This window comes from Oryzias latipes, chromosome 14 (genome assembly GCF_053564925.1).
Source record: "Oryzias latipes strain Hd-rR chromosome 14, Olatipes_Hd-rR_3.1".
Lineage (NCBI taxonomy): Eukaryota > Metazoa > Chordata > Actinopteri > Beloniformes > Adrianichthyidae > Oryzias > Oryzias latipes.
This window is the reverse complement of record NC_136250.1, coordinates 24,886,334-24,908,504: the sequence shown is the minus strand read 5'-3', so window position 1 is coordinate 24,908,504 and position 22,171 is coordinate 24,886,334. Positions and strand designations below refer to the sequence as shown.

The following is a 22,171-nucleotide window of genomic DNA, read 5'->3' as shown; positions in this document are numbered from 1 at the left end:
GCGTTGGGGGAATTCCGGCTACCGCTGCTGCTGCGGCGGGGGTCTGGGTGTGGGGGTGGCTGGGCGCTCCTCCTCCTTCTTTTCACATTCCACCATCCATTTTAGAAGAACATAAACACTCACCTGAGCACAGGTGTTAGCTCACCTTTGCACTTTGAATGATTGAATGAATGAAAGATTTCACACTAGTTGGTTTAAAGGCATAGGTAGGCGTTCGTGAACACTATCTGTTTTGTGTACATGTTGACATGTGGACATTTTTGCAGCTAGCAGGTGTGTTGATAATATTTGAGTGTGTGTGAACAGGCCCCGCCCTTTTTGTACTACATTTGAACCGTACCGTAATGATAAACAACCAGTAAACATGTCTGCTCTATGCTGCTTCATGGTCTTACCCCCCCTCTCACTATCACCCCCCCCCCCCCCCCCCCCCCCCCCCCGACATCCCTCCCTCTTCTTCCCTTCTTTCTATTTCCGTCCAGTCCAACACCAAAGATTTTCAATCATGGTTGAAATGAATAAAGTTTGGCCTCAATTACAAAAGGGGTTTATTCAGACATACCTTTGGTTTGTCTGTAGATTAATAACCCCTCTTGTTAAAGTAAAATATGTCCAACACAAGAGGCCCTCAGCTCTCATCTGCCTGCCTAGCTGTTGGACAGGACAAGTTAAAAAAAAAACAACAAAAAAAACAAAAAGGGTGTTTCAGAGAGGTAGAAGTGAACATGGATAGTCACATAGATGTGGAACAAGTCATTCGTGAATTTTGAGAGCGAGTACTTCTTTTTAAGACGGGGAACCACTGGTTGACAGTCTTCGCATAGGAAACCCTATTTAGGGTACTGGAGAGGAGAATTCCACTGATACCTAATTTTCTTTTAGAATCTGGAAGAAGAGCTACATGTTGTATGAATTTAGAAAAAGCGTTACATCTTTTCCCTGTCAGTGCTGTGTGAGCAGCCCTCCGATCACATCCACAGCAGGAGTTTGGTTTGTACCACTGGCAGTAAGATGAACTGGTTCCCAGTGCATCTTGGACTCTGGCAGGGATTTCCTTTGTTACTGCTTCTGCTAGACGTAAAATTTTATATTTTTAGGGAAGAAAAAAAAAACAAAAGGTGAATCATTATTTAGATAAGAAATGTGATTTCCGTGCTAATAACAGACATAGACGTGTTCAAAAAAAATTAAGATTTAATTGCAAACCAATACATTTCCTTTAGTACAAAATTCAAACTTCAATTTGGTAAAAATATATAGATATTATAGATATAGTGCTAAATATTCTTTTTGGACATCTCTGTACGGGAAAGCTTTTACAGTTTGCTGAAGTGGTGCAAAACATCCAGGGTGTTGCCTAAGAGTAGCTGGGATAGTGACCCAAGGAAGGGATAATTGGGGTTAGAAAATGAATGAATGGATGGATGAACAAGTGCTCATCTCTGAGAACTTATACAGATGTTTGTGACAGTGAAAAGTCAAAGTTTTTCTGTTTTTTGTACATAAAATACACAATTAATAAAAAATTTAAACAAACAAAAAAACAAAATTAAAAAAGGGAAATTGGTCAGGAAGAATAAATGTTTCCATAAAAACGGCAGTAAACAACCTGCTTCTGACCAAAAACATTGAAATCAAATGAACCATTTTGTGTAAAAATGGCAGGATTTTCAGAAAAAAAGTTTATTTTGGATGAATGTGAGTAAAGTGACAATACAAGTTTATTGAAGAACCTTGTGTCCTGAATAATTCCTTTAAAGTACTTTCCTTGATTTGTCGTTGCTACAGTAAATTCCTTAAAAGCTTAAAAGATTTTTCACTGACAGTAAAGGTAAAGTCCCCTCTGACATAATAAAAGGTTTTTAAGTTTTTGACATGTACTTGTGGCATTTTTCTTATGAAAGAGAACAAATTTAAGAAAAAATGATTTCAGTTTTGCATTTTTGACTATTTCCCCTCCTCACACCGTCCAAAAACATGCTTCCAGCAAGCGCAAGCTCGGCTGCAAGAGAAGAGAAAATATTAACTTTGCGGCATTCCTCGCATTCATTTAAATGCGTCTAAGGCTTTATTTTGTTGTTTGACGCACGTGTTTCAAACTGAAAGGATCAAATATGTTCTCTGCATTTGTGTTCTCTCCCTGACCGAGTTTAAAGGTTTGCTGTCCTGCATTAACCAGAGAGGGTAAAAATAAAAAGAAGAATAAAATATGGGTAAATTATTTATTTTTGCCTCGATGAACAGGATTTCCTCTCTGCTCTTTCCAGAAGATGTTGTCCTGTTGGCTTCATCGAGCTGGGAACTCCAGCGTGCATTGGGGCGGTTTGCGGCTGAGTGAGCTAAATCTGAGGGCATGATTCTCGACCATAGAAAGGTCCCTGGCCCAGGTGGAGGAGTTTCAATATCTGGGGTTCTTGTTCACGAGTGAGGGACGACCGGAGTGTGAGATTGACAGGAGGATCGGAGCAGTGTCCGCAGTTATGCGGTCAATGTATCGGTCCGTTGTGGTGAAGAGAAAGTTGAGCCAAAAAGCAAAGCTCTCAATATACCGGTCGAGCTTCCTTCCAATACTCACCTATGGACATGAGCTGGTCATGATTGAAACGACGAGGTCCCCAATGCAAGCGGCTGAAATGAGCTTCCTCCGCAGGGTGACTGGGCGCTCCCTTAGAGATAGGGTGAGAAGCTCGGTCACCCGCGGAGAGCTCGGAGTAGAACTGCTTCTCCTCCACATCGAAAGGAGCCAGCTGAGACAGCTCGGGCATCTAGTCTGGATGCCTCCTGGACGCCTCCCTGGGGAGGTGTTCCGGGCATGTCCTACTGGGCGGAGGCCCCTGGGAAGACCCAGGACACACTGGAGAGACTACGTCTCTCGGCTAGCCTGGGAACGCCTCAGGGTCCCCCCAGAGGAGCTGGAGGCAATGGCCGGGGCGAGGGAGGTCTGGGCATCTTTGCTTAGACTGCTGGTTCCTGATGGATGGATATTCACTTTCTTCCTGGCATTTCATTTTATTTGCTGTTCAACGATCTGTATGTGCTAGCATCAAATCAGTTATAAGCCACAGCCAGTGCTGATTGCTGCTGCAATGAGCTTAAATTATAATGTAATTCAAAGCATTTTTTATGGACTTATCAAAGTTCTTTTTGGTGTGTAACAGCAGGGTATGTTACACTGTCTGCGTTTAATGAAACAGCCCATGGAGCAGATTGTGTGTGTGAACTTAACCGGACCTCCAGGAGTGTCTTGGACCCTCCAGGTTTTGCAGTTCATCCCAGAACAGCTGTTGTGATGGTCTTTGGTGCGAAAGGAAAAGTCAATAATACTGTAGCAACATTTGCATGCGTTGATCCGGCAGAGTAGTCCTTTAATGAGCTTCAGAATCTGGTCTGTTGTGATCTTACTCCCCCTTTCTCTGCTGGTTCTGTGCTTCCTCTGTCCGCCTCTTCTGGTCTTCACACAGGACTTTTTTCTTTGGGTATAACGTCAGTGCTTTCCTTCTGCCCCACCATCTCGTAGTCCTTTGCCTGTGCCGGCTGAACTTCCTCACACTTGGCCTTTCTGTGCACGATGACGGCGACTGTCAGGAAGCAGAGCAGTGCGCCGCAGAGGAAGACAATCAGCAGACCCAGAAACCTGTATGAAGAAAGAGGCTGGTTAATGACGGCTTTTAAGAAGTGGTTATCTCTAACAAACAACAGGAGAAAGAAAAAGACCAGGATCAGGATCAAAATCAGGACTAAGATCAGAACCAGGACCAGGAACATGACCAGGACCATCATCAGGAACAGAAAGAGGATCACGTATTTCTAAAGCAGGAGTCACAAACACTGACCAACATCCCCATTCTAGGAAACCTTAATTTCTGGGAACGGTGGTGCTATACCTGGAAGTAAAGCAGAAGTGCCCTCCTCAACTTGAAGGACGGCACTCCATGTGTGAAAACTTTGAGAAGTGAGTTTGATTACTCATGTCTCCTTGTTTTCAGATTCCTGCTATATCGTTAATGAGCACAAAAGCCCTGAGATTTTCATCTGGTTTCATCTGTGAATGTGAGACGACCAAAACTCACACCTTCAGCACATCTGGAGTCACTAGCTGCAGTTACATGGACAAAAGTAATCGGAGTGAACTCCTGATCAGAATAAAAAGGCGTAGTGTAGACATGCCGTTCGGAATGCCTAGACTCATTTGGATCAAGAACCTTGTCTCCCAGGAGAACCTTGTCTCCGAGCAGAGGAGCGGCTCTGGGACAGTTTGTGAGCTAAAGGAGGCGGCTTTCAAATGGAGAAATGCCCCTCCATGTAGTCCTGAGAAACCGTGTAAACAATCATGTGAATTTGTGTTTCCAATCGAGTCCAGACAAAATAATGGCTGATTTTATTCCCACATATTTACGTTCAGCCAAGATACACATTGACCGCATGGATTTTAACTGCACCCATGGCTAAATGTTGTTGTTGGCACATACTAGCCTAACCCTAACCCTTTTTCTGGCTCCATTCCGAGAAAAGCAAAAAAAAAGCACGGATGACAAAAAAATATGAGCGAACAAGAACTTAATAATAATCATAACAATAATAAAAGCACATTTAGAAGATCATCTTGCTCTATGCTGCAGTTTTGTTTGTTTTGTTTGTCAATATTTCATCTTCTATGGTCGTTTCTGTTTTTTTAGAGAGTTCTATACATGTCCAAATGATTTACTCAAAAGTGTGGCGTATGAAAACGTTTGTTATAATCGGATAAAGTTTTACTGGGCCCATGTACGCAGTTCAATTCCAATCTGATCTTTGATCTGATCAAAGATATATTGCACATGTAACCGCGGCTAATGATCATAAAGAACATCAGACACCAAACCATGAACCAACAGGAATGCCACACAGACTTGATGTGGTTTCCTGCTTTTCTTGTAGCAACCACAAAACTCAGACTTGCTCATCAGTCACTCTGGTTCCTCATATTTCATAAAAATCCCACCACCATTTCTGAGCTCACATTCTACATTGGAAGTGTGGATCTTTACATCTGTTCACTCAACAGTTAGTTGAGGACATGGCAATGGGGAAAACGTGAAGGATCTGTGAAGGAAGTGGTTTTGGGGTCACCTCTGTCTGAAAAGGTCCAGATCATAGTAGTGACATGATGTCTGCTTCCCGCACTTGTTGCCCCAGAGGATACAGGTGGTGTCAATGATGCTGCCGTAGATCATCGGGCCGGGCATGAATGCTGCACACACAACAAGCACACAATCATTAAACACATTTTTATCCAGCAGATCACAGTAAAGAGCTTAAATTTGTAAAAGGAAGGTCTACATATACACAACTGAACAACTGTCCTGTATATCTGAAACATACTTTCACATGCTACTTTAGATTTTAGCTATATTAAAAAAAAATTTCCCCAAATTCATATTTGGGGAACCAAAGAACAGCTTTGTAGAACCATCTTTAACCTTCATAGTAATTTCTGCCAAAGCAGCATGTGCGTCCTCACAGTCCTGGTAGTTCCTCCCACTGGACAGAGCTCTCATTCCCTTACCAACATGTCAACAAGGGTTATGGTTCAGAAGCAATCACTCAATGTCACTGTGGTTATATTTGCACAGTCTGTATAGTTATAGAAACAAAGGTTTTGTAATTGCATCTAAAGGAGTGAAATGCCAGAGACAGCAAAAACTATATTTGAAATGAACTTTCGTTGCTGCCCTATGCGTCTCAAGGCAGAAAAGGCAGTGAGAAGAAGAAGAAAACAAAGAACTAAATGAAAGGGTTAGAAAACTGACATGGCTTCTAAAATACAAAACAACAGAAATAAATAGAAAGGTCCTCCTGCTTTCTGATCTGTTTGTTTTCTATGTTTTTGTTTAGGTCAGTTTAAGAAAAAAATGTTTTTCCTGACTTCTTGTGCTTTATAATCATTTTTGTGACACACGGAACACGTGACAACCATGACCAGACGTTTCACCCCACATCACTATGGTAACCCCCAAAACACATCATCAGACACCAAGTATTACCTATTAGTAGCCATAATATCCTTTTTGGCTGACCTTTGACCTTAGTAAAGACGTTTAAGCAAAAAGGGAATCCAAAGTCTTTACCATTGTCTCTTGTGTGAGCATAACAAACCCATGTGACTGAATAAACTCGACTTACCCAGGACTCTGAACAGCATGTACTGAACCCCCACAGCGAAGGACTTGTCTGCTGCTCGCACCGTCCTGAAGGAGACATCAGTCAGGATGAGGACCATGCAAGAACCATGCATGGCACTGTTTGTAATTTACATTACAGCTCATTCCATTCAGATTCCTGTTGAGCATTTATGACACACTAATTGATTCCAGGTCTACCTCCAGGCACTACACTGGTGAAAAACAAAGACTAAAAATACTAAACTGTAGCCGCATTCCTTCAGGCTCAAAAAAGTGACACAGATCCACTCTAACTGTGTGTACCCGGAATGCAGAAGTCTATTTCTATAAAGAAAATTGTTCTCCTTTTATCCTCTGCAGCAGAACCACCGCAAGGGTTTCCACAGCAGAGACAGATGTTTGGTGGTAAAAAAAATTACATAAAGTTACAGACAAAGATAATCATTAAGATACAATGGATGTGTGGCTTTGGAGGATCTAAAATTAAAACCCTCTTTTGAGGTGACTAAACATTGTGAAGAAAATAAGTTATTTCTGATGTGAAGCAGGAATAGATCTGTGGGTGTATTTAAAGGAACTCTCCTCAGGTTTTTTGTGTGCAGCAGAACAGCTGAAGGTATAATTACCCCCTTTGGTTCTGACTGAAGATCTCAGAGCTCTGCATGCCGTCTTTTAGCAGAAAATTATAAAGAATCAAGTTGTGGAGCTTTGTGCCTAAGAAACCGTCAAGAACAAACATTGTCCTGCTTGTAAAACTGAATTTCTCCATGGTCTGAGTGAAGATCAAATGTGTAGTCGCCAGTGGTCCCCAACCCTTTTTAGGCCACGGACCATGAAAATGTATACTGACACATTCACGGTCCATGGCCTCAACCGGCCGTCTCCTTTTGTTTTTTTTGGTTCCAGTTCTTCTTAAGTTTTGAGGGTAAAGTTTATCTTCTACTGTAAAATATCTGCAGCTGCTTTAAACTTTATTTGCACGCTAAAATTTGTATGGGAACCATTAAAATGTGATATAGATTTTCCCTTAACCCATTACTGTCAAAGTGGAAGATGAAAAAGTCAGACTTCAACTTCAGCATCGGTTGATTTTGATGCCAGAAAAATATATACGTCTAACTGCTTTAAAAGTGGTATTTTTTGCATATAATAATAAACGTAATTCTACCATTTGAACAACTTTATAAACAGCATCCTCGTAACATTAAACAGTGGCTGAGTCTTGAGCAGTATTATTATGGTGTGTGAGAACAACTGTTACAATAGATCCATATTTGAAGACTCCTGTTTCTTTTTTTTTTCTTTGAAGTCAAAGGTTCTTCTGTTTCCTCGCTGGATCTTTTCTGTTAAAATAAACTTTTCAAATATGTTTGTTTCTTGCTAGCTTGGGGGTTTCAAATTAGTGGTCGGTGTAGTGGCTTTAGGAAAGTTTATGATGGATTTTTGACGCGTGAGTGAGCGACTTTGACATGAGTCAAGAATGAGTCGGATGTGGTTGAGAATCCAGGAGTTTTCCAAAATAAAACTTCCTTTAGAATCAGATTTCAATTAAAACAAGAAAATGTGGACCATGTTTCTTTTCTTGGAGGCTGTGTACCAGATATCAGTCCACGGCCTGGAGGTTGGAGACCACTGGTCTAAAAGGTATGGAGGCTAAAGAACCACAGTAGAGCTCTGAGGGACTCCAGGTCCGGCACCAGTTTAAACAGCACAGAAAGGTAAACACTCCCTGTCCTGGCAATATGTTTTTAGGGAAGAAAGATATTTTTCAAAAGGAATCCAGCTCTTCATTCTGTGATCTCAGACCTACAACCATGATTTATCTCGACCCTTTTTTCATACCTGAGGATTATCATGACTGATGGTGTCTGTGAGACAGCAATGATTAAGCTGGTAATACCCAGCAGGACCACAAAGGGAGGCAAGAGGTGGGAGCATCCACTGCCACAGGTCCCAGAAAGGGCGTAGCCAGGACCGCCGGTGCACCGACAGTCTGTGTAGTTCTACAGAGACAGAACACAGCTCATGGGATCTGTATGAAATTCTTTTTTGCAGAAAAAAGTCTCACAAAACATCAAAGATCTAAAATGAACATGAAGGAAATTCTGAAGGTTTCATTTCTTGAAACAGAAACAATTTAACATTTTATGTTGCATGAAAACGTCAGAAATTTTGTCTGAGTTCAATTTCTGAAAAAAAAAAAAACATTTTTTAGGGTTTGGACCAACAAACTCAGTTTGTTCTTGAGTATTTTTTTTTTTTTCATTTTTAAACTTGTCCTGTCCAACAGCTAGGCAAACAGATGAGAGCTGAGGGCCTCTTGTGTTGGACATATTTTACTTTAACAAGAGGGGTTATTAATCTTCAGACAAACCAAAGGTATGTCTGAATAAACCCCTTTTGTAATTGAGGCCAAACTTTATTAATTTCAATCATGTTTGAAAATCTTTGGTGTTGGACCGGACGGAAAAGGAAAGAAGGGAAGAAGAGAGAGGGACGTTAGAGAGAGGGGGGGGTAGGAGGGTGATAATAGGAGGGGAAGGGCGGTAAGACCATGAAGCAGCATAGAGCAGACAGGTTTACTGGTTGTTTATCATTACGGTACGGTTCAAATGTAGTACAAAAAGGGTGGGGCCTGTTCACACACACTCAAATATTATCAACACACCTGCTAGCTGCAAAAATGTCCACATGTCAACATGTACACAAAACAGATAGTGTTCACGAACGCATACCTATGCCTTTAAACCAACTAGTGTGAAATCTTTCATTCATTCAATCATGCAAACTATTAGTGCAAAGGTGAGCTAACACCTGTGCTCAAGTGAGTGTTTATGTTCTTCTTAAATGGATGGTGGAATGTGAAAAGAAGGAGGAGGAGCGCCAAGCCACCCCCACCCCAAGACCCCCACCGCAGCAGCAGCGGCAGCCGGAATTCCCCCAACGCCATACGGGAACAGGTAGGGAACAAACGCCCCCCGGGCGACCAAGACCGCCACCCAGGCCAGGGCCAGCAGGACCGCCGCGAGGCCCCCAGAGCCAGAGAGCAGGGAGGCGCGGAGGAAAAGAGAGCGCCGCCCCAGCCCAGCCAGGAAAGCAGCCCCCCCGCCGCGCCGGAAGAGCCCAACGCAGGGCCCCACCGGAGAGGGACGCCCACAGCCCCAGACGAGCACCCCACCACCACCCAGGAGTTCCGGGCATCCCCCCGCCCCGACCCCAGGTACGAGCCAGGACCCCCCAAGGGAGACCCGCTCCGCACTCCAGGCAGCCACCCACCCGGCCCACGGTTGGTCCAGGTAGGAGCAAGGCAGGGGCCCGCCGCCCCCGCCCAGGAGGGGGGAACCCCGGGGAAAAAAAGGACGTTGTTCTTGAGTTTTGAATTTTTCATGGCAAAAGGGAAACATGTTACTGGATTTCTTACATGATTTCTACAGGATGTCATGGTTTGTACTTCTGGAACAAATGACATTTTTATTATGAGTTGGGACTGTATTTATACCCCTTTTTTTCATTCTTAACTTGTACCTATATTTATCATTTCACTGTGCTCATCATTTTGTTGACATTCTTTCAACCTACTTTAGAGTTTCTCTGGGGGTGTCCTGTGTGAAGCGCTCAGTGAAGGTTGCTATTTTTGGGCTGGACTGTTACACCCGGACCGGGACCTGATGTGCTCCTAACCCAGACACTTTGTGCTTGACTGTGGAAGAATTGCATTGTTTTTGTCGTAACTGCATCCATTGTGTTCTCTCTAGACAGGAACTGCAGATTTAACCTGCAGGTCATCAGAAACCATCCTTCCATCATGCACTTTGACCATCAGTCAATTTAAACCTCACCTTCACTTTGCTGCTGCCATCAGTTTTCACAGAGAAGCAGCCAGCATGGCACGGAGATCTGAACTCCACGCCGTCAGAGCTGCAGACTGGGTTGAACGCCGCCAAAGGACAATGACAGACAGAGCTGCAGGACTGTGAGTTTGTGCTGAAAACACACAGAAACACACAATACTGAGATATAGAAGCAGGACCATGCAAGTTCTGAGGGACTCAGTTCAGTGGGCTGGTTTAATTCCTCAGGATGACCAATAAGTTGTGAATGAAAGCTTCAGCTGCAGACATGAGTTGTGCTGCGCCATTTTTATTAACAGAAAACCTCGATTTGTCATTGAAACAAATGAAAACCATGCTTTTTTTAAACCACATAGGATGTAAAAAAGACAAAGGGAGGAGTCAGTGACAGAATGAAAAGAGTTGTTGCCTCTGACTCCTCATCGCTACTGAGAAAACGTTTCTCAACTTTGACACAGATGGGAACAAGGAGGAGGCCAAAAAAACAAAACAAAAACAAATACAAGTGACCCCAGTAGATCACATGACCACATTCCACACAAAGGCAACCAGCCATCAAAATTCTCCAAACGCTCCAGGATAGTACATATGATAAATTGGTGTGGAATTGTTGTGTTGTAGGTTGGTGCAGGACCCAAATGTAGAGGCAGGTGGGTCCGAAAAAAAAGGAATTTTTAATATAACTAAAGGCTCTGCCGAGCAGGGAAACCAAAGAAGTAACTGGCGGTGTAAACAGGTTTACATGGAAGTAGAGAGTATGGCCGAGCAACACGAGGAAGGTAGTGACAAGACATATATACTCACAGGACTGACGAGACACAGGTGCAAATGATCATGGGAGAAAGGGACAAGGGAAGTAAAACTCAAACTAAGACAGGCAGGGAAAACCTTCAAAATCTTCCACTTTCGGCTTCTCCCATCAGGGGTCGCCACAGCGAACAAGTCGCATGGTAAATTTGGCAATGTTTTACGCCGGATGCCCTTCCTGACGCAACCTTCTCAAGCCGGGCTTGGAACCGGCAGAGGTAGGGAAGGGAACAGGGAGCAGCCCGGAGTCGAGCCCGGGTTTCACGGACGGAAGGCGCCGCAAACCAGCACGAGCTAAACTGGCTCCCCCGGGAAAACCTTCAAAATAAGATGCGAATTCAATACAATACAAACAGAACCCAAACCATATGAGGAATTAAGAGTGGAAAACAATATAAGACTCCCCCCTTAAAAGGTTGTCATGGCAACTAAAATGAAATAAAGTAGCACTGTTTTGTTTCGGAGACTGAGCCTTTTCAACTTAGGTCTTGTTAGGCAGACAAGGTGACTCCAGGTTATTAATGATCCAGACACTTGGGGAGGGGGAGGGAGGAGGGGTGTATCTGCCCATCTGTTAGATGAGGGGTTCAACTCCCAGGCTGGACAGTCATTGTGTCTAAAAAGCTATTCTTATTAAAAAAGCTGAGTTAAAATGCATTACCTGGGGGGAAAGATCCCTGCCACCTTCTGTGTGGAGCAGCCGAGGAACAGCAGCGGCAGGGCGGAGAACGTACAGAGCACCATCACAGTCAAACACAACCTGCTGGCACCAACGACCGACAGGTTGAGCCTTCGCATGACAGCTCCACCCAGGACGGTGCCCAGTACGGCCATAGGGATCCCCACTCCTCCTGAGGGACAGATAGGCAGAGATTTCAGTCAGTGCACTGACCGACCTGCTCCCCACCCCCAGAAGTGACTCATACACCTGTCAGATCAGAGGTGAAACCTGAAAGTCTTTCTCACCTATCATCAGACCGGAGAACGACGTGGTCTGGCTGAACTGTTTTTCAATGAACTTGGACATGAAGGTGGCGAGGCCCGACAGCAGCGCTGCCAGGTTCACCTGCGCCAGAACCACCAGCAGGTAGACGGGACTTTTTAGCGTGCGCAGTGCGGTACGAGGAAAACCTGGGGAAGGATATATTTGGGTTACGATTTAGAAAACTCAGAGCATTTCACAAATGTGAGGCCACATTATTTGACCTGGGTTTCAGTATCGATCAATATTGGTGCCTTGTAATTCTAACGAAAATCCTGAATGTAACCCCAGTTCTGAGCAAAAAAGTCTTTAAGTGCTTCACTGCCTCATACTGTTACTCATTGGTAGAATGTCAAAATCTGACTTCTAACATCTGTTTACATAAAGCAAAAAGTAAAGCCACAACGTCCCTTATGGGTGGATACACAGGTGGCCACAGATGACCGTGCTTCCTCTCTGCCCCCTCATCGACCCTACAACTGTTAAATAGAGTTGTTACCTGGTGCTTCGCTACCCTCCAGTAACCTCTCCAAACCTGAGAGGGATGCGATCAAGGTTATAATTGTTTCGGATTTTTTATTAGTTTTAGTTTTTATTTCGTTTTGAATTTTTGTTTTTAAATTTATTTAGTTTTAATTAGTTTTTAGAGGCAGCTTAACTAGTTTTTATTAGTTTTTATTTTGTGAAATTGCTTCGTTTTAGTTTAGTTTTTATTAGTTTTAGTTTCTTCTTTTTTTGTGTGTAAATTAGGATATTTGTCAGGTGCATGATTCAAAATCACCAGAATAAGTATTGTATGATAAAAACTCAATCAAAGATAAATTTTGAAACACTTATTATTCAGAGGACACAAGGACAAACATCCTTAAATTAAAATACAACAGCCGATAACAGCATTACGTTATCTGCTCTCGCTTCTTTTTCGGGGGAGGGCGGGCGACAGGCTAGCTTGTCTAGGTACTGTTGATTTGCGTTTTTGTGTGCGCTTTTTAAATGTACTTTTAGATTCGTAGGGTTTTTCCCTTTGAGGAGCGTTCCACAAATTTTGTCTCCTGCTTCGACTACAAGGCACTTTAGTTTTCGACGCTGTTATAGTCAAAAAAGTCCCAAATAGGACTCTCCCGCTTTCTCCCAATTTTTAATGTGGCCATCACGCTCATGTAAATGTCTATGACCACGCTAGCCGCCAGTGTCTGACAGACATCACGTGACGTCACAGACAACGTGATGCCGTAGGGGTCAGATACACAGTAAAACTAGCAGGGTGAAGTAAATAGACTTTATTTCAACCCAAAAGACTTATGTATTAACAAAGACGAAAACGAAGGATTTTTTGGTGTTAATATTAGTTAGTTTCAGTTCGTTTTATACACACAACAAACAGTTTTAGTTAGTTTTCGTTTTTTTTAAAACTCTCGTTTTTATTTTATTTATTTCAGTTAACAAAAATGTTTTTTCATTTCTAGTTTTAGTTTTTTCGTTCGTTTTCGTTAACTATAATAACCTTGGATGCGATGGAGACATATATAACTGAGAGTTTGGCTGCTGGAGTTATCCGCCCATCCTCCTCCCCTGTTGAAGCAGGGTTTTTCTTTGTAAATAAGAAGGATGGGTCCGTTCGCCCGTGTATTGATTACACAGGTCTGAATAATATAACTGTCAAAAACAAGTATCCTCTCCCACTAATGGACTCCGCATTCAGCTCCCTCCAGACTGCAACCGTCTTCACCAAGCTCGAACTCCGAAACGCTTATCATTTAGTGATTACTCCTCTGGGACATTTTGAGTATTTAGTGATGCCTTTTGGACTGACTAATGCTCCAGCTGTTTTTCAATGTCTCATCAATGACGTTCTGCGTGACATGTTGAATAGATTTGTGTTTGTTTTTCTTGATGATATTTTGATATTTCCACGGACTCCTGAGGAGCACATTCAACATGTCAGGCTTGTGGTATAGCAGCTGTTAGCAAACAGGCTCTATGCTAATGGTGAGAAATGTGACTTTCATACCTCCACTGTCAGTTTTCTTGGGTTTGTGATTGAGAATGGCAAATCAAACCAGATCCTGCCAAGGCCAAAGCTGTAGCAGAGTGGTCTACACCCACGACTAGGAAGCAACTACAAAGGTTTTTGGGGTTCGCCAACTTTTATCAGAGGTTCATCAGAAACTACAGCTCTGTGGCTTCTCCCTTGACCAAGCTGACCTCTGTAAGAGAACATTTCTCTTGGTCCTGAGGAGCTGAGGCAGCCATTGTTAAGTTGAAGGATCTGTTTTGTTCTGCTCCTGTGCTGTCCCATCCTGATCCTAGTTCATGGTGGAAGTGAACGCCTCAGAGTCTGGAGTTGGGGCGGTGCTCTTTTAGCGTTTATCCTCAGATTAGAGGATGCATCCCTGCGCTTTCTTCTCCTGACAGCTGTCTCCTGATGAGAGGAATTACGACGTGGGGAACCAAGAGCTGTTGGCAGTTGTGCTGGCCTTGAAGGAATGGCACCACTGGCTGGAAGGAACATCTGAACCTTTCATGGTATGGACAAATCCCAAGGACTTGCCTTACATCCGTTCTGCCCGCAGACTGAATCTCCGTCAAGCTTGGTGGTCGTTTTCTTGGGACAATTTAATTTCACACTCATATACCGCCCATGGTCTCGCAACCTAAAGCCTGATGCCCTGTCCAGGCAATTTGAGCTGTAAGCCTCCTGCGACACTCCTCAGGACACCATCCTACCTCATTCCTGTGTTGTCAGTGCTGCCATCTGAGAGGTGGAGCGTGAGGTTCAGAGAGCTCTGGAGGACTTCTCTCTTCTCCTGAATGTCCCTCAGGTCTCTTGTTTGTTCCTCCACCTGCTCGTTCCTCTGTGCTGCAGTGAGCCCACAGCTGCAAGGTGGCTTGCCATCCTGGGATACACTTTGACGTTACTTAAACAGCTGTTCTGGTGGCCCTCCATATCTGCTGACACACGGGAGTTTGTCCAGGCCTGCTCTGTCTGTGCTTGTGGAAAGGCTTCCCATCGAGCACCAGCTGGTCTTCTGTGACCACTCCCAGTTCTTCATCGACCCTGGTCCCACATAGTCGTGGATTTCATTACTGGCCTCCCACCTTCTGAAGGTAACACAACAGTCTTAACCATAGTCTACCGTTTTTTAAAGTCCGTCCACTTTGTGCCACTTTCCAAGCTCCCATCTGCCTTCGAGACAGCCAACCTCCTGGTCCAGCATGTATTCCAGTTGCATGGGTTGCCCCAGGACATTGTCAGACCGAGGCCCCCCGTTCACCTCCAGGGTGTGGAACGCCTTCTGTCAGGCCATTGGAGCCACAGCTAACCTGTCCTCTGGATACCACCCCCAAACCAACGGCCAGACTGAGCGGGCTAACCAAGACCTGGAGCTGTGTTGCTGCTAGTCATCCAGCATCATGGTCAACTCATCTTCCCTTGATTGAGTGCAAGGAATGGACATTAGACCAGTGGAAATCTGTGCTTCGGTCTGATGAGTCCAAATTTTAGATTTTTGGTTCCAACCACCGTGTCTTTGTGCGACGCAGAAAAGGTGAACGGAGGGACTCTACATGCCTGGTTCCCACCGTGAAGCATGGAGGAGGAGGTGTAATGTTGTGGGGGTGCTTTGCTGGTGACACTGTTTGGGATTTATTCAAAATTGAAAGCGTACTGAACCAGCATGGCTACCACAGCATCTTGCAGCGGCATGCTATTCCATTCGATTTGTGTTTAGTTGGACCATCATTTATTTTTCAACAAGACAATAACCCTAAACACAACTCCAGGCTGTGTAAGGGCTATTTGACCAAGAAGTAGAGGGATGGGGGGCCGCGCCAGATGACCTGGCCTCCACAGTCACCGGACCTGAACCCAATCTAGACGGTTTGGGGTGAGCTGGACCGCAGAGTGAAGGCAAAAGGGCAACAAGTGCTAAGCATCTCTGGGAAGTCTTTCAAGACTGTTGGAAGACCATTTCAGGTGACTACCTCTTGAAGCTCATCAAGAGAATGCCAAGAGGGTGAGAAGCAGTAATCACACCAAAAGGTTTTACACTTTTTTGTTATGTATATAATTCCACATGTGTAAATGCATAGTTTTGATGCCTTCAGTGTGAATCTACAATTTTGATAGTCATGAAAATAAAGAAAATTCTTTGAATGAGAAGGTGTATATCTATATTTTGTTTGAAGATGAGGGGAAGGGGGGGCATTTAATGTTTATGTAGAACTGCAAGCCTGTGGAGGATAATAGACCTTGATGTTGGTGGGATTCCACAGACAACAGCAGCTTTAAATATGTGCTTGCTGCTTTGTAATGGTATTTTAGCAGCTGCTCTCTTAATCCCATGTATTTGTCCGGCAGAAACATTCCTCATTCCAACACGGGTGCTGCAGGTTTTGGGGTTTTCGGGGCTTGTAGACAAGTAAGTCTGCAGCTTAAGGAGAGAGCAGGTTTGTCTTGCAAGTTCCCTTGTGACTTGTGTGGCCGTCTTAGGGGATATGAAAATGGAATGTACTATCGTTGTGTGTGTGGAAATTGTATTGTGAAGTATTTCTAAGGATAATGTTAGCTGCGTTCACTTATGACATATGGGTCATAAGTGACTAATGTCTACTAACGACTAGAGTGCTCTTACACCACACTACGTAGTCACTAGTACGGTGTGAGTACTGTTCCCCTTACTGACCATGCACAGATGCTTTGCGCACAGGGTGTGCATGTCATATACACAAATACTAAATAAATGCTTGTAGGATGTCCACACAAAATACACTCTGATCGTTTATTGTCCTCATTTCTAACAGCCAGGCTGCATGCAATGGGCACTCAACGAGCACACAATTTTCCCTTGAACAGCACTTTTTGTGGGGACTGAAAAAAGGAAAAATAAACAAGATCCATGTCTCTCTTATTTCACCCTTACGTGTTCTAAAAGTGTTCACTACAATCTGTCGCCCGCAGCATGGCTGTAGAAAAAATGTGCAGCTTATGGGGTCACTGAGAGATCTATAATCGTAAAATCTCCTGCATGCCACATATGTGCCCCACATTGATTCGCCCATTTTTTGCAAAGACATGTGACTATACAGTGTGCTAGAATGTTCTAAGACTTTGGATTATTTTGATGTGGAAAAAAACAGTGGACTGAACTTTAGCAAACAAAATGTGAATGAATTTGAAATTCATTTTTGTTTACTTGTTTGTTCGTACACATATTTGATTTACACTTGATTGTCTTGCTAGAAATACAAGGAATCTGGAAAACTTCACCTGTACTATTCAGTAGCAGGTATTTCTCTCTGAGTTATACCGGTTGAAGTTTTAGCTAAAGGTGTTCTAGATCCATTTTAGGTCAGTAAATTGGATTGTTTAAAATGAACCACTGTTGATTATGAATCAGACTGGCAACCACAAATTATGATTTGAATGTAATTGTTACACCCCCAAAATTTATAGATTGCTGAGAGTTTTCCGTCATCAGTTTCATGAAGCGTCTTGGCCTCTCCAGAGGTGATGTAGTCATCGCTCCTTTAGGGTAAAGGCCTCGCAGCAGAAGCCTGCTAAGCCTGCTGAGCCCGATCACAGCAGAGGCAAAACGAAGTCTATATGTCAGATGTAATGAACTGAAATCAGAAAGATCAGATCTTACTTTTAAGGAACTGAGGCAGCGACTGTTCCTGCTGCGGATTTGTCTCCTGTTTCTCTGGTTGAGACTCAGAATCACCGCTGTCCTGCACAGGCATGGAGACAGAAATTCAGGAGGAGAACCCAGGCAGGAGAATATGAAATCTCTGCTTATATCTCAAATTCTCCTGCCACACCTGCCTGGATCAGAAGATTCTGGGAAGAGAAGTTGACTTCTGGGTGTAATTACTATGCAACTACAAACAGTAAAAAATGGAGACCATGAGAGAAGCTCATTGTAAAAGAATGGAGCTGAAAAACTTTGTGGGTCAGAGAGAACATTATAAATTCTTCTGCCACCTTTTAATTTTATGTTAAAAGAGAAATTGCTGGGAACCTCCTGTAAGAACCTGAGCTCAGTGCTAACTCTGTTTTCTGTAGTTCATCAGTTATCAGAGAAATTCCTCATATTCATGCTGATTCTTGCAAAGTTCAAAGAGCGAAAGTGCTGTGCCTGACTCAGACCACCCTGTTGCTCAACAGCTCATTATTGCTCACATCCTCTAACTTTCATTTTCTGTTTTGAACTCAATAAAGAACAAAATATTCCAACTGATTTTTAACCGGTCCTGCAAAAGCCACCTGGATCTTCTTTGGTGATCATAAGGGCAGAAGAGTCACATGAAACCTTGACATAAATCACAGCTGCTCCAGGAAAGTCCAGCACAGGACCCAGACCCAAACCCTGTTCCAGACCTTGATCCTGACACTGATCCAGATCAAAAACCCCATCCACACGTTTACTGAAATCTCAATCATAACCCTTGATCCTGATTTTAACCCTGACTGAGACCTAGACACACATTTAAATACAAACCCCAACAGAAACTTCTATCTAGACCTTCATTCTGATCCAGACCTTGACTTTTTCCCATACTCTGACCCTAATCCAGTTGCTGACCTGAATCTTGATTATGCTGAAGAAGAAGAAACACTTTCGGCTTCTCCCATCAGGGGTCGCCACAGCGAACGAGTCGCATGGTAAATTTGGCAATGTTTTACGCCGGATGCCCTTCCTGACGCAACCTTCTCAAACCGGGCTTGGAACCGGCAGAGGTAGAATCTTGATTATGCTGCCTGGTTTTATTTTAGGCCACTAGATTTATCCGTTTGATCTTTTCCTGTAACCTTTAATGTTCAAGTTTGTCTTTAGATCATTCCACTGCATCTATGAAGAGTCTCATTCATCCAGGTTGATTCCATCATTAGTAGTGAGTTTAAGGGCTGCCATCTGAACTTGGTTTTTAAAGTTGAAGATGTTTCACCTCTTATCCAAAAGGCTTTGTCAATTCTAAAATAGCTGGTAAAAGAGCTGGTTTATATGTGCTCGTGGGGGAGGAGTCAGACCTGAAACTGGACTGAATTGTCAACTTGGACTACATGGTTTTGGGTCGTTAGGAGTCATTTGTCCTCAGCTGGGGGTTGGGTGTCATGGTATCTCAGGGAGTCCTCTCCTACCCTTTCCATTCTCTCCTTCATCCACACATTGAACCCAGCTGTCGGCTATTACATTCATCTCCTGCTCCAGTCTTCATGGTGGCTGTCTTCGAGTATTCATTGCCAGTTTGTTGCCCTCAACGGTGCAGTATCTGGTCAATTGTTGTCTTATCTACGACAAAAGTATCTAAGGTATCGGCATGTCCATCAGTAAGTGAGGGATGGGCTTGTTTCTTCTCATGTTGTGATTGGAGCATGTCAGTTTAAATCTTTCAAACAAACACCTGCATCATCAAGGTCTTCGTTATGTATAACAAACCAGTGTCTTCATAGATTGACAAACTGTATGACTCCAATTCAATACTAATATAACTGCTGATGTAGGAATCTGACAGTGAGATGAGCACACAAAAACAGAATTGTGTTGCTGCCACTTTTGGACAGGATCTTCGGCCTTGTGCTTCATAGGATTTTAACCATTAAAAATTCCAGCTTTTCCAACAATAACAACTCTAACAGTTTCCAACAGAGTCTTCAGGTGAAGGAGCTGAAAGAATTATCACACTAAACCATCAGATGAAAAGAGACCTTCAGACTCACCTCTTTCTCCATTTCTCTGGGGAAGAAGAGGTATGGTATTGCAGTGATGAAGAGGAGACAGGAGGCCACCAGGAAGCCAAGCCACCAGGCCCCCACCCAGCGCAGGTCTTTAGGGGTCAATTCAATTTCATCTGGAAGGAAAACACAATCGTCTCATAAGATATTAGGTTCACAAAGATGCTTGAGTTTTCAACTTTTTCAGGGCTTTGAAAAACTTCTGCCTTAAATTGAACCAGAACATCAGTCAAATCCTAGAACTGGAACCAGTCTGGATCGCTTCTTTTGAGAATCCTTGTAGGTATCCAGACAGAACTTCATTGAGAACCTTAGTTTTCTTGTGGCCGAGCCTCAGCATCTTGAGAGCAGATTCTACTGAGAAAGAAATTAATCAGGGGATTGTTTATGTTTGAACTTTTGAAGTTCAAGACAAAATCAAGAAAGTTTTGTTATGCAGATTCTGGTATCAGAGATCTCAGAGTCTGCCCGTGGGGAAAAGAAAAAACAACGCTGGAGGATGAGCTACATCATGGACAAGTGCTTCTGAACCATCAGGTTAAAAAATCAGAAAATCTTCTGTAAGGCATATCTTTACATCTGAGTCTGGATTTGGGTGATGATATTCAGGGATAAGGGACAATCTCAGCCAACTTCTACAGTTGATGAAGTTTTTAAAAGATTGACAGAAGAAAAAAAAAACTTAAACAGCAGTCTTACTGGAGATCATTTGGAGGAAGATACATTTCAGCAAGATGAGTCATGATGAGGATTAAGATGGACAAAGATGATCTTCAGAGATTCCCGTGGGCAGAACACTGAGATGAAGATGGACTGCAGTTTGTTCCAGTGAGGCAAAAGTCATCATTCTTGCAGATGATGAAGGTGTTTTTTCAAGATGATCTTTAGAAACTCAGATGAGATGATCTGATCATCTGAACACTAAGCATTAGTGATACAGGAACAAAATTATTCTGCTTAAGGAAAAGAACAGATGGAGGTGAAAATGTAATTGAGAGATTAAGGTATTATTAATGAACAATGCTGTTTTCACAGTTGCTTGGCTGCAACGTCAGAACTGGGATTTCAGGTCATGCTTTGGTTTGCGCCCACAGAAATGCACCAAACAACCCGTCAGAGGGAGTAGAAAACCAAGGTTTTCTTTGTAGTTAGCCAAGATCAAAAACATGTTGCAACTTTTAGGTCGATGAAGATGAGCATGTATGAGCAAACCCTCTGGGGTGTTTTTACTGTCATGATTAGCTTACTTTGGATGCTGGCCCAAGTCTCCCTTCGCCCTGGAGCCGTTTCTAATTCCTGAAATGAAACTCTGGCTGCAAAACAGTGGATATCAAACACCTGTGACTGGAAAAGTCATGCTCCCATTCAGATTCTGTGAGAAAGCGGCGTGCACAGACCCGCCATGAGGGGGGCACCTGAGCCAACGACTCCATGGATGTTCTGTGGGTGAATTCCTGTCTGTTAACTTGAACCTTCTTTTAGAGCTACAGAAGGAAGATTTTCCCATTTATTCACCCTCTTCTGTGGCTCTCAAAAACTCCAAAAACACACTCTCCTGTGAAAATGCTTGTGAAGTTTCAGATTGATGTTATTATTTTATTTCAAGTTTGTTTATTCAGACTACATACTGATAATCCAACAGCTCTTACATTATGAACACACTCGTTGCCTCTTTGAGCCTCCAAAAAACAGATTAGCTTTTAAATGGACAAAGAAATTGCATATTTATTGGTTTTTAACTCGCCCTGCTGCCAAAGAGAGCTCAGTCATTCACCAGTACAGTTTACACAGCTCTGTTGTTTTTAGTGGTTGTGTTTTGAACCAGCTGAAAAGTTTCTGCTTCAGTGTTTCTCTTTATATTTAAACAAATAGAGGTTTCCATTTTTGTCATGGACTCTGAAGAATAACTGAAATAACGACATGCCACCTCAGAGGCACCCGTTAGATTAGTCAGCATTAATAAAAGCTAAAGGTGACAGCAGATGGGACCTGCGTTACCTGATGAACCTGAATATGCTCCAACAGCACAAACCGTTTTGTTACTTTTCAGTGCCTTACATTCATATTCAGAGGTTGCTAACTCTGAAAGTTTGCTGCGAAAAGCTTGTAAATTCTGATGCAAAACCCTTCTGAACCCAGAGATGCTTAATCCCAATCTCTAACCAACCAGTTTATTCTTTTGCCACAATCATAAAGAATACCCCAAACCTGGTCTAAACTCAATTCTCCAGATTTTGATGCTTAGTGCAGGTTCTGCTATTTGTGTGAAACTGTGACATTACATTCACATTAAAGTCCCACCTCAATCATCCAAGACCCTCAATGCTACCGCCCCCCTAGCGCAGTTCAGTTGCAGCTCACCACTCCCCCAGGGGATGGGTCAAATGCGGAGAAGAATTTCCCCATTGAGGGATAAATAAAGTATCTGAATAAATAACTAACTAAATAAATAAAAATAAAAATAAAAAATAAAATCTGTTGTTTTCTAGGACATATTTTCTGCAGAGCAGCAAGAGTTCATCAAAAATTCACCTCTGTGTTTTCGGCAAGACTGCTGGTGGAGTAAGCCTGCCCTCATTTCCCAGTATCCCTTTGTTTACATTCCCTCCTGCTAGCTTACAGCCCCTAATCCCCC

General features: G+C 43.1%; 1 protein-coding gene across 4 annotated transcripts in view; it reads right to left on the bottom strand.

Moving 5' to 3' along the window:
- Nucleotides 1–1,176: 1,176 nt before the first annotated feature.
- slco2b1 (solute carrier organic anion transporter family, member 2B1) overlaps nucleotides 1,177–22,171 on the bottom strand; it is a 30,405-nt gene continuing 9,410 nt past the window's right edge. For all 4 annotated transcript variants that reach the window (XM_011483840.4, XM_011483841.4, XM_078931193.1 and 1 more), the window contains exons 7-15: nucleotides 19,522–19,652; nucleotides 17,450–17,531; nucleotides 11,786–11,950; nucleotides 11,481–11,670; nucleotides 10,001–10,145; nucleotides 8,004–8,164; nucleotides 6,163–6,227; nucleotides 5,110–5,230; nucleotides 1,177–3,634 (exon numbers count right to left, since the gene is read on the bottom strand). In XM_011483840.4, the coding sequence (XP_011482142.1) occupies nucleotides 3,454–3,634; nucleotides 5,110–5,230; nucleotides 6,163–6,227; nucleotides 8,004–8,164; nucleotides 10,001–10,145; nucleotides 11,481–11,670; nucleotides 11,786–11,950; nucleotides 17,450–17,531; nucleotides 19,522–19,652 (1,241 nt within the window). In that variant the 3' untranslated portion in view covers nucleotides 1,177–3,453. The remainder of the gene's footprint in view (nucleotides 3,635–5,109; nucleotides 5,231–6,162; nucleotides 6,228–8,003; nucleotides 8,165–10,000; nucleotides 10,146–11,480; nucleotides 11,671–11,785; nucleotides 11,951–17,449; nucleotides 17,532–19,521; nucleotides 19,653–22,171) is intronic.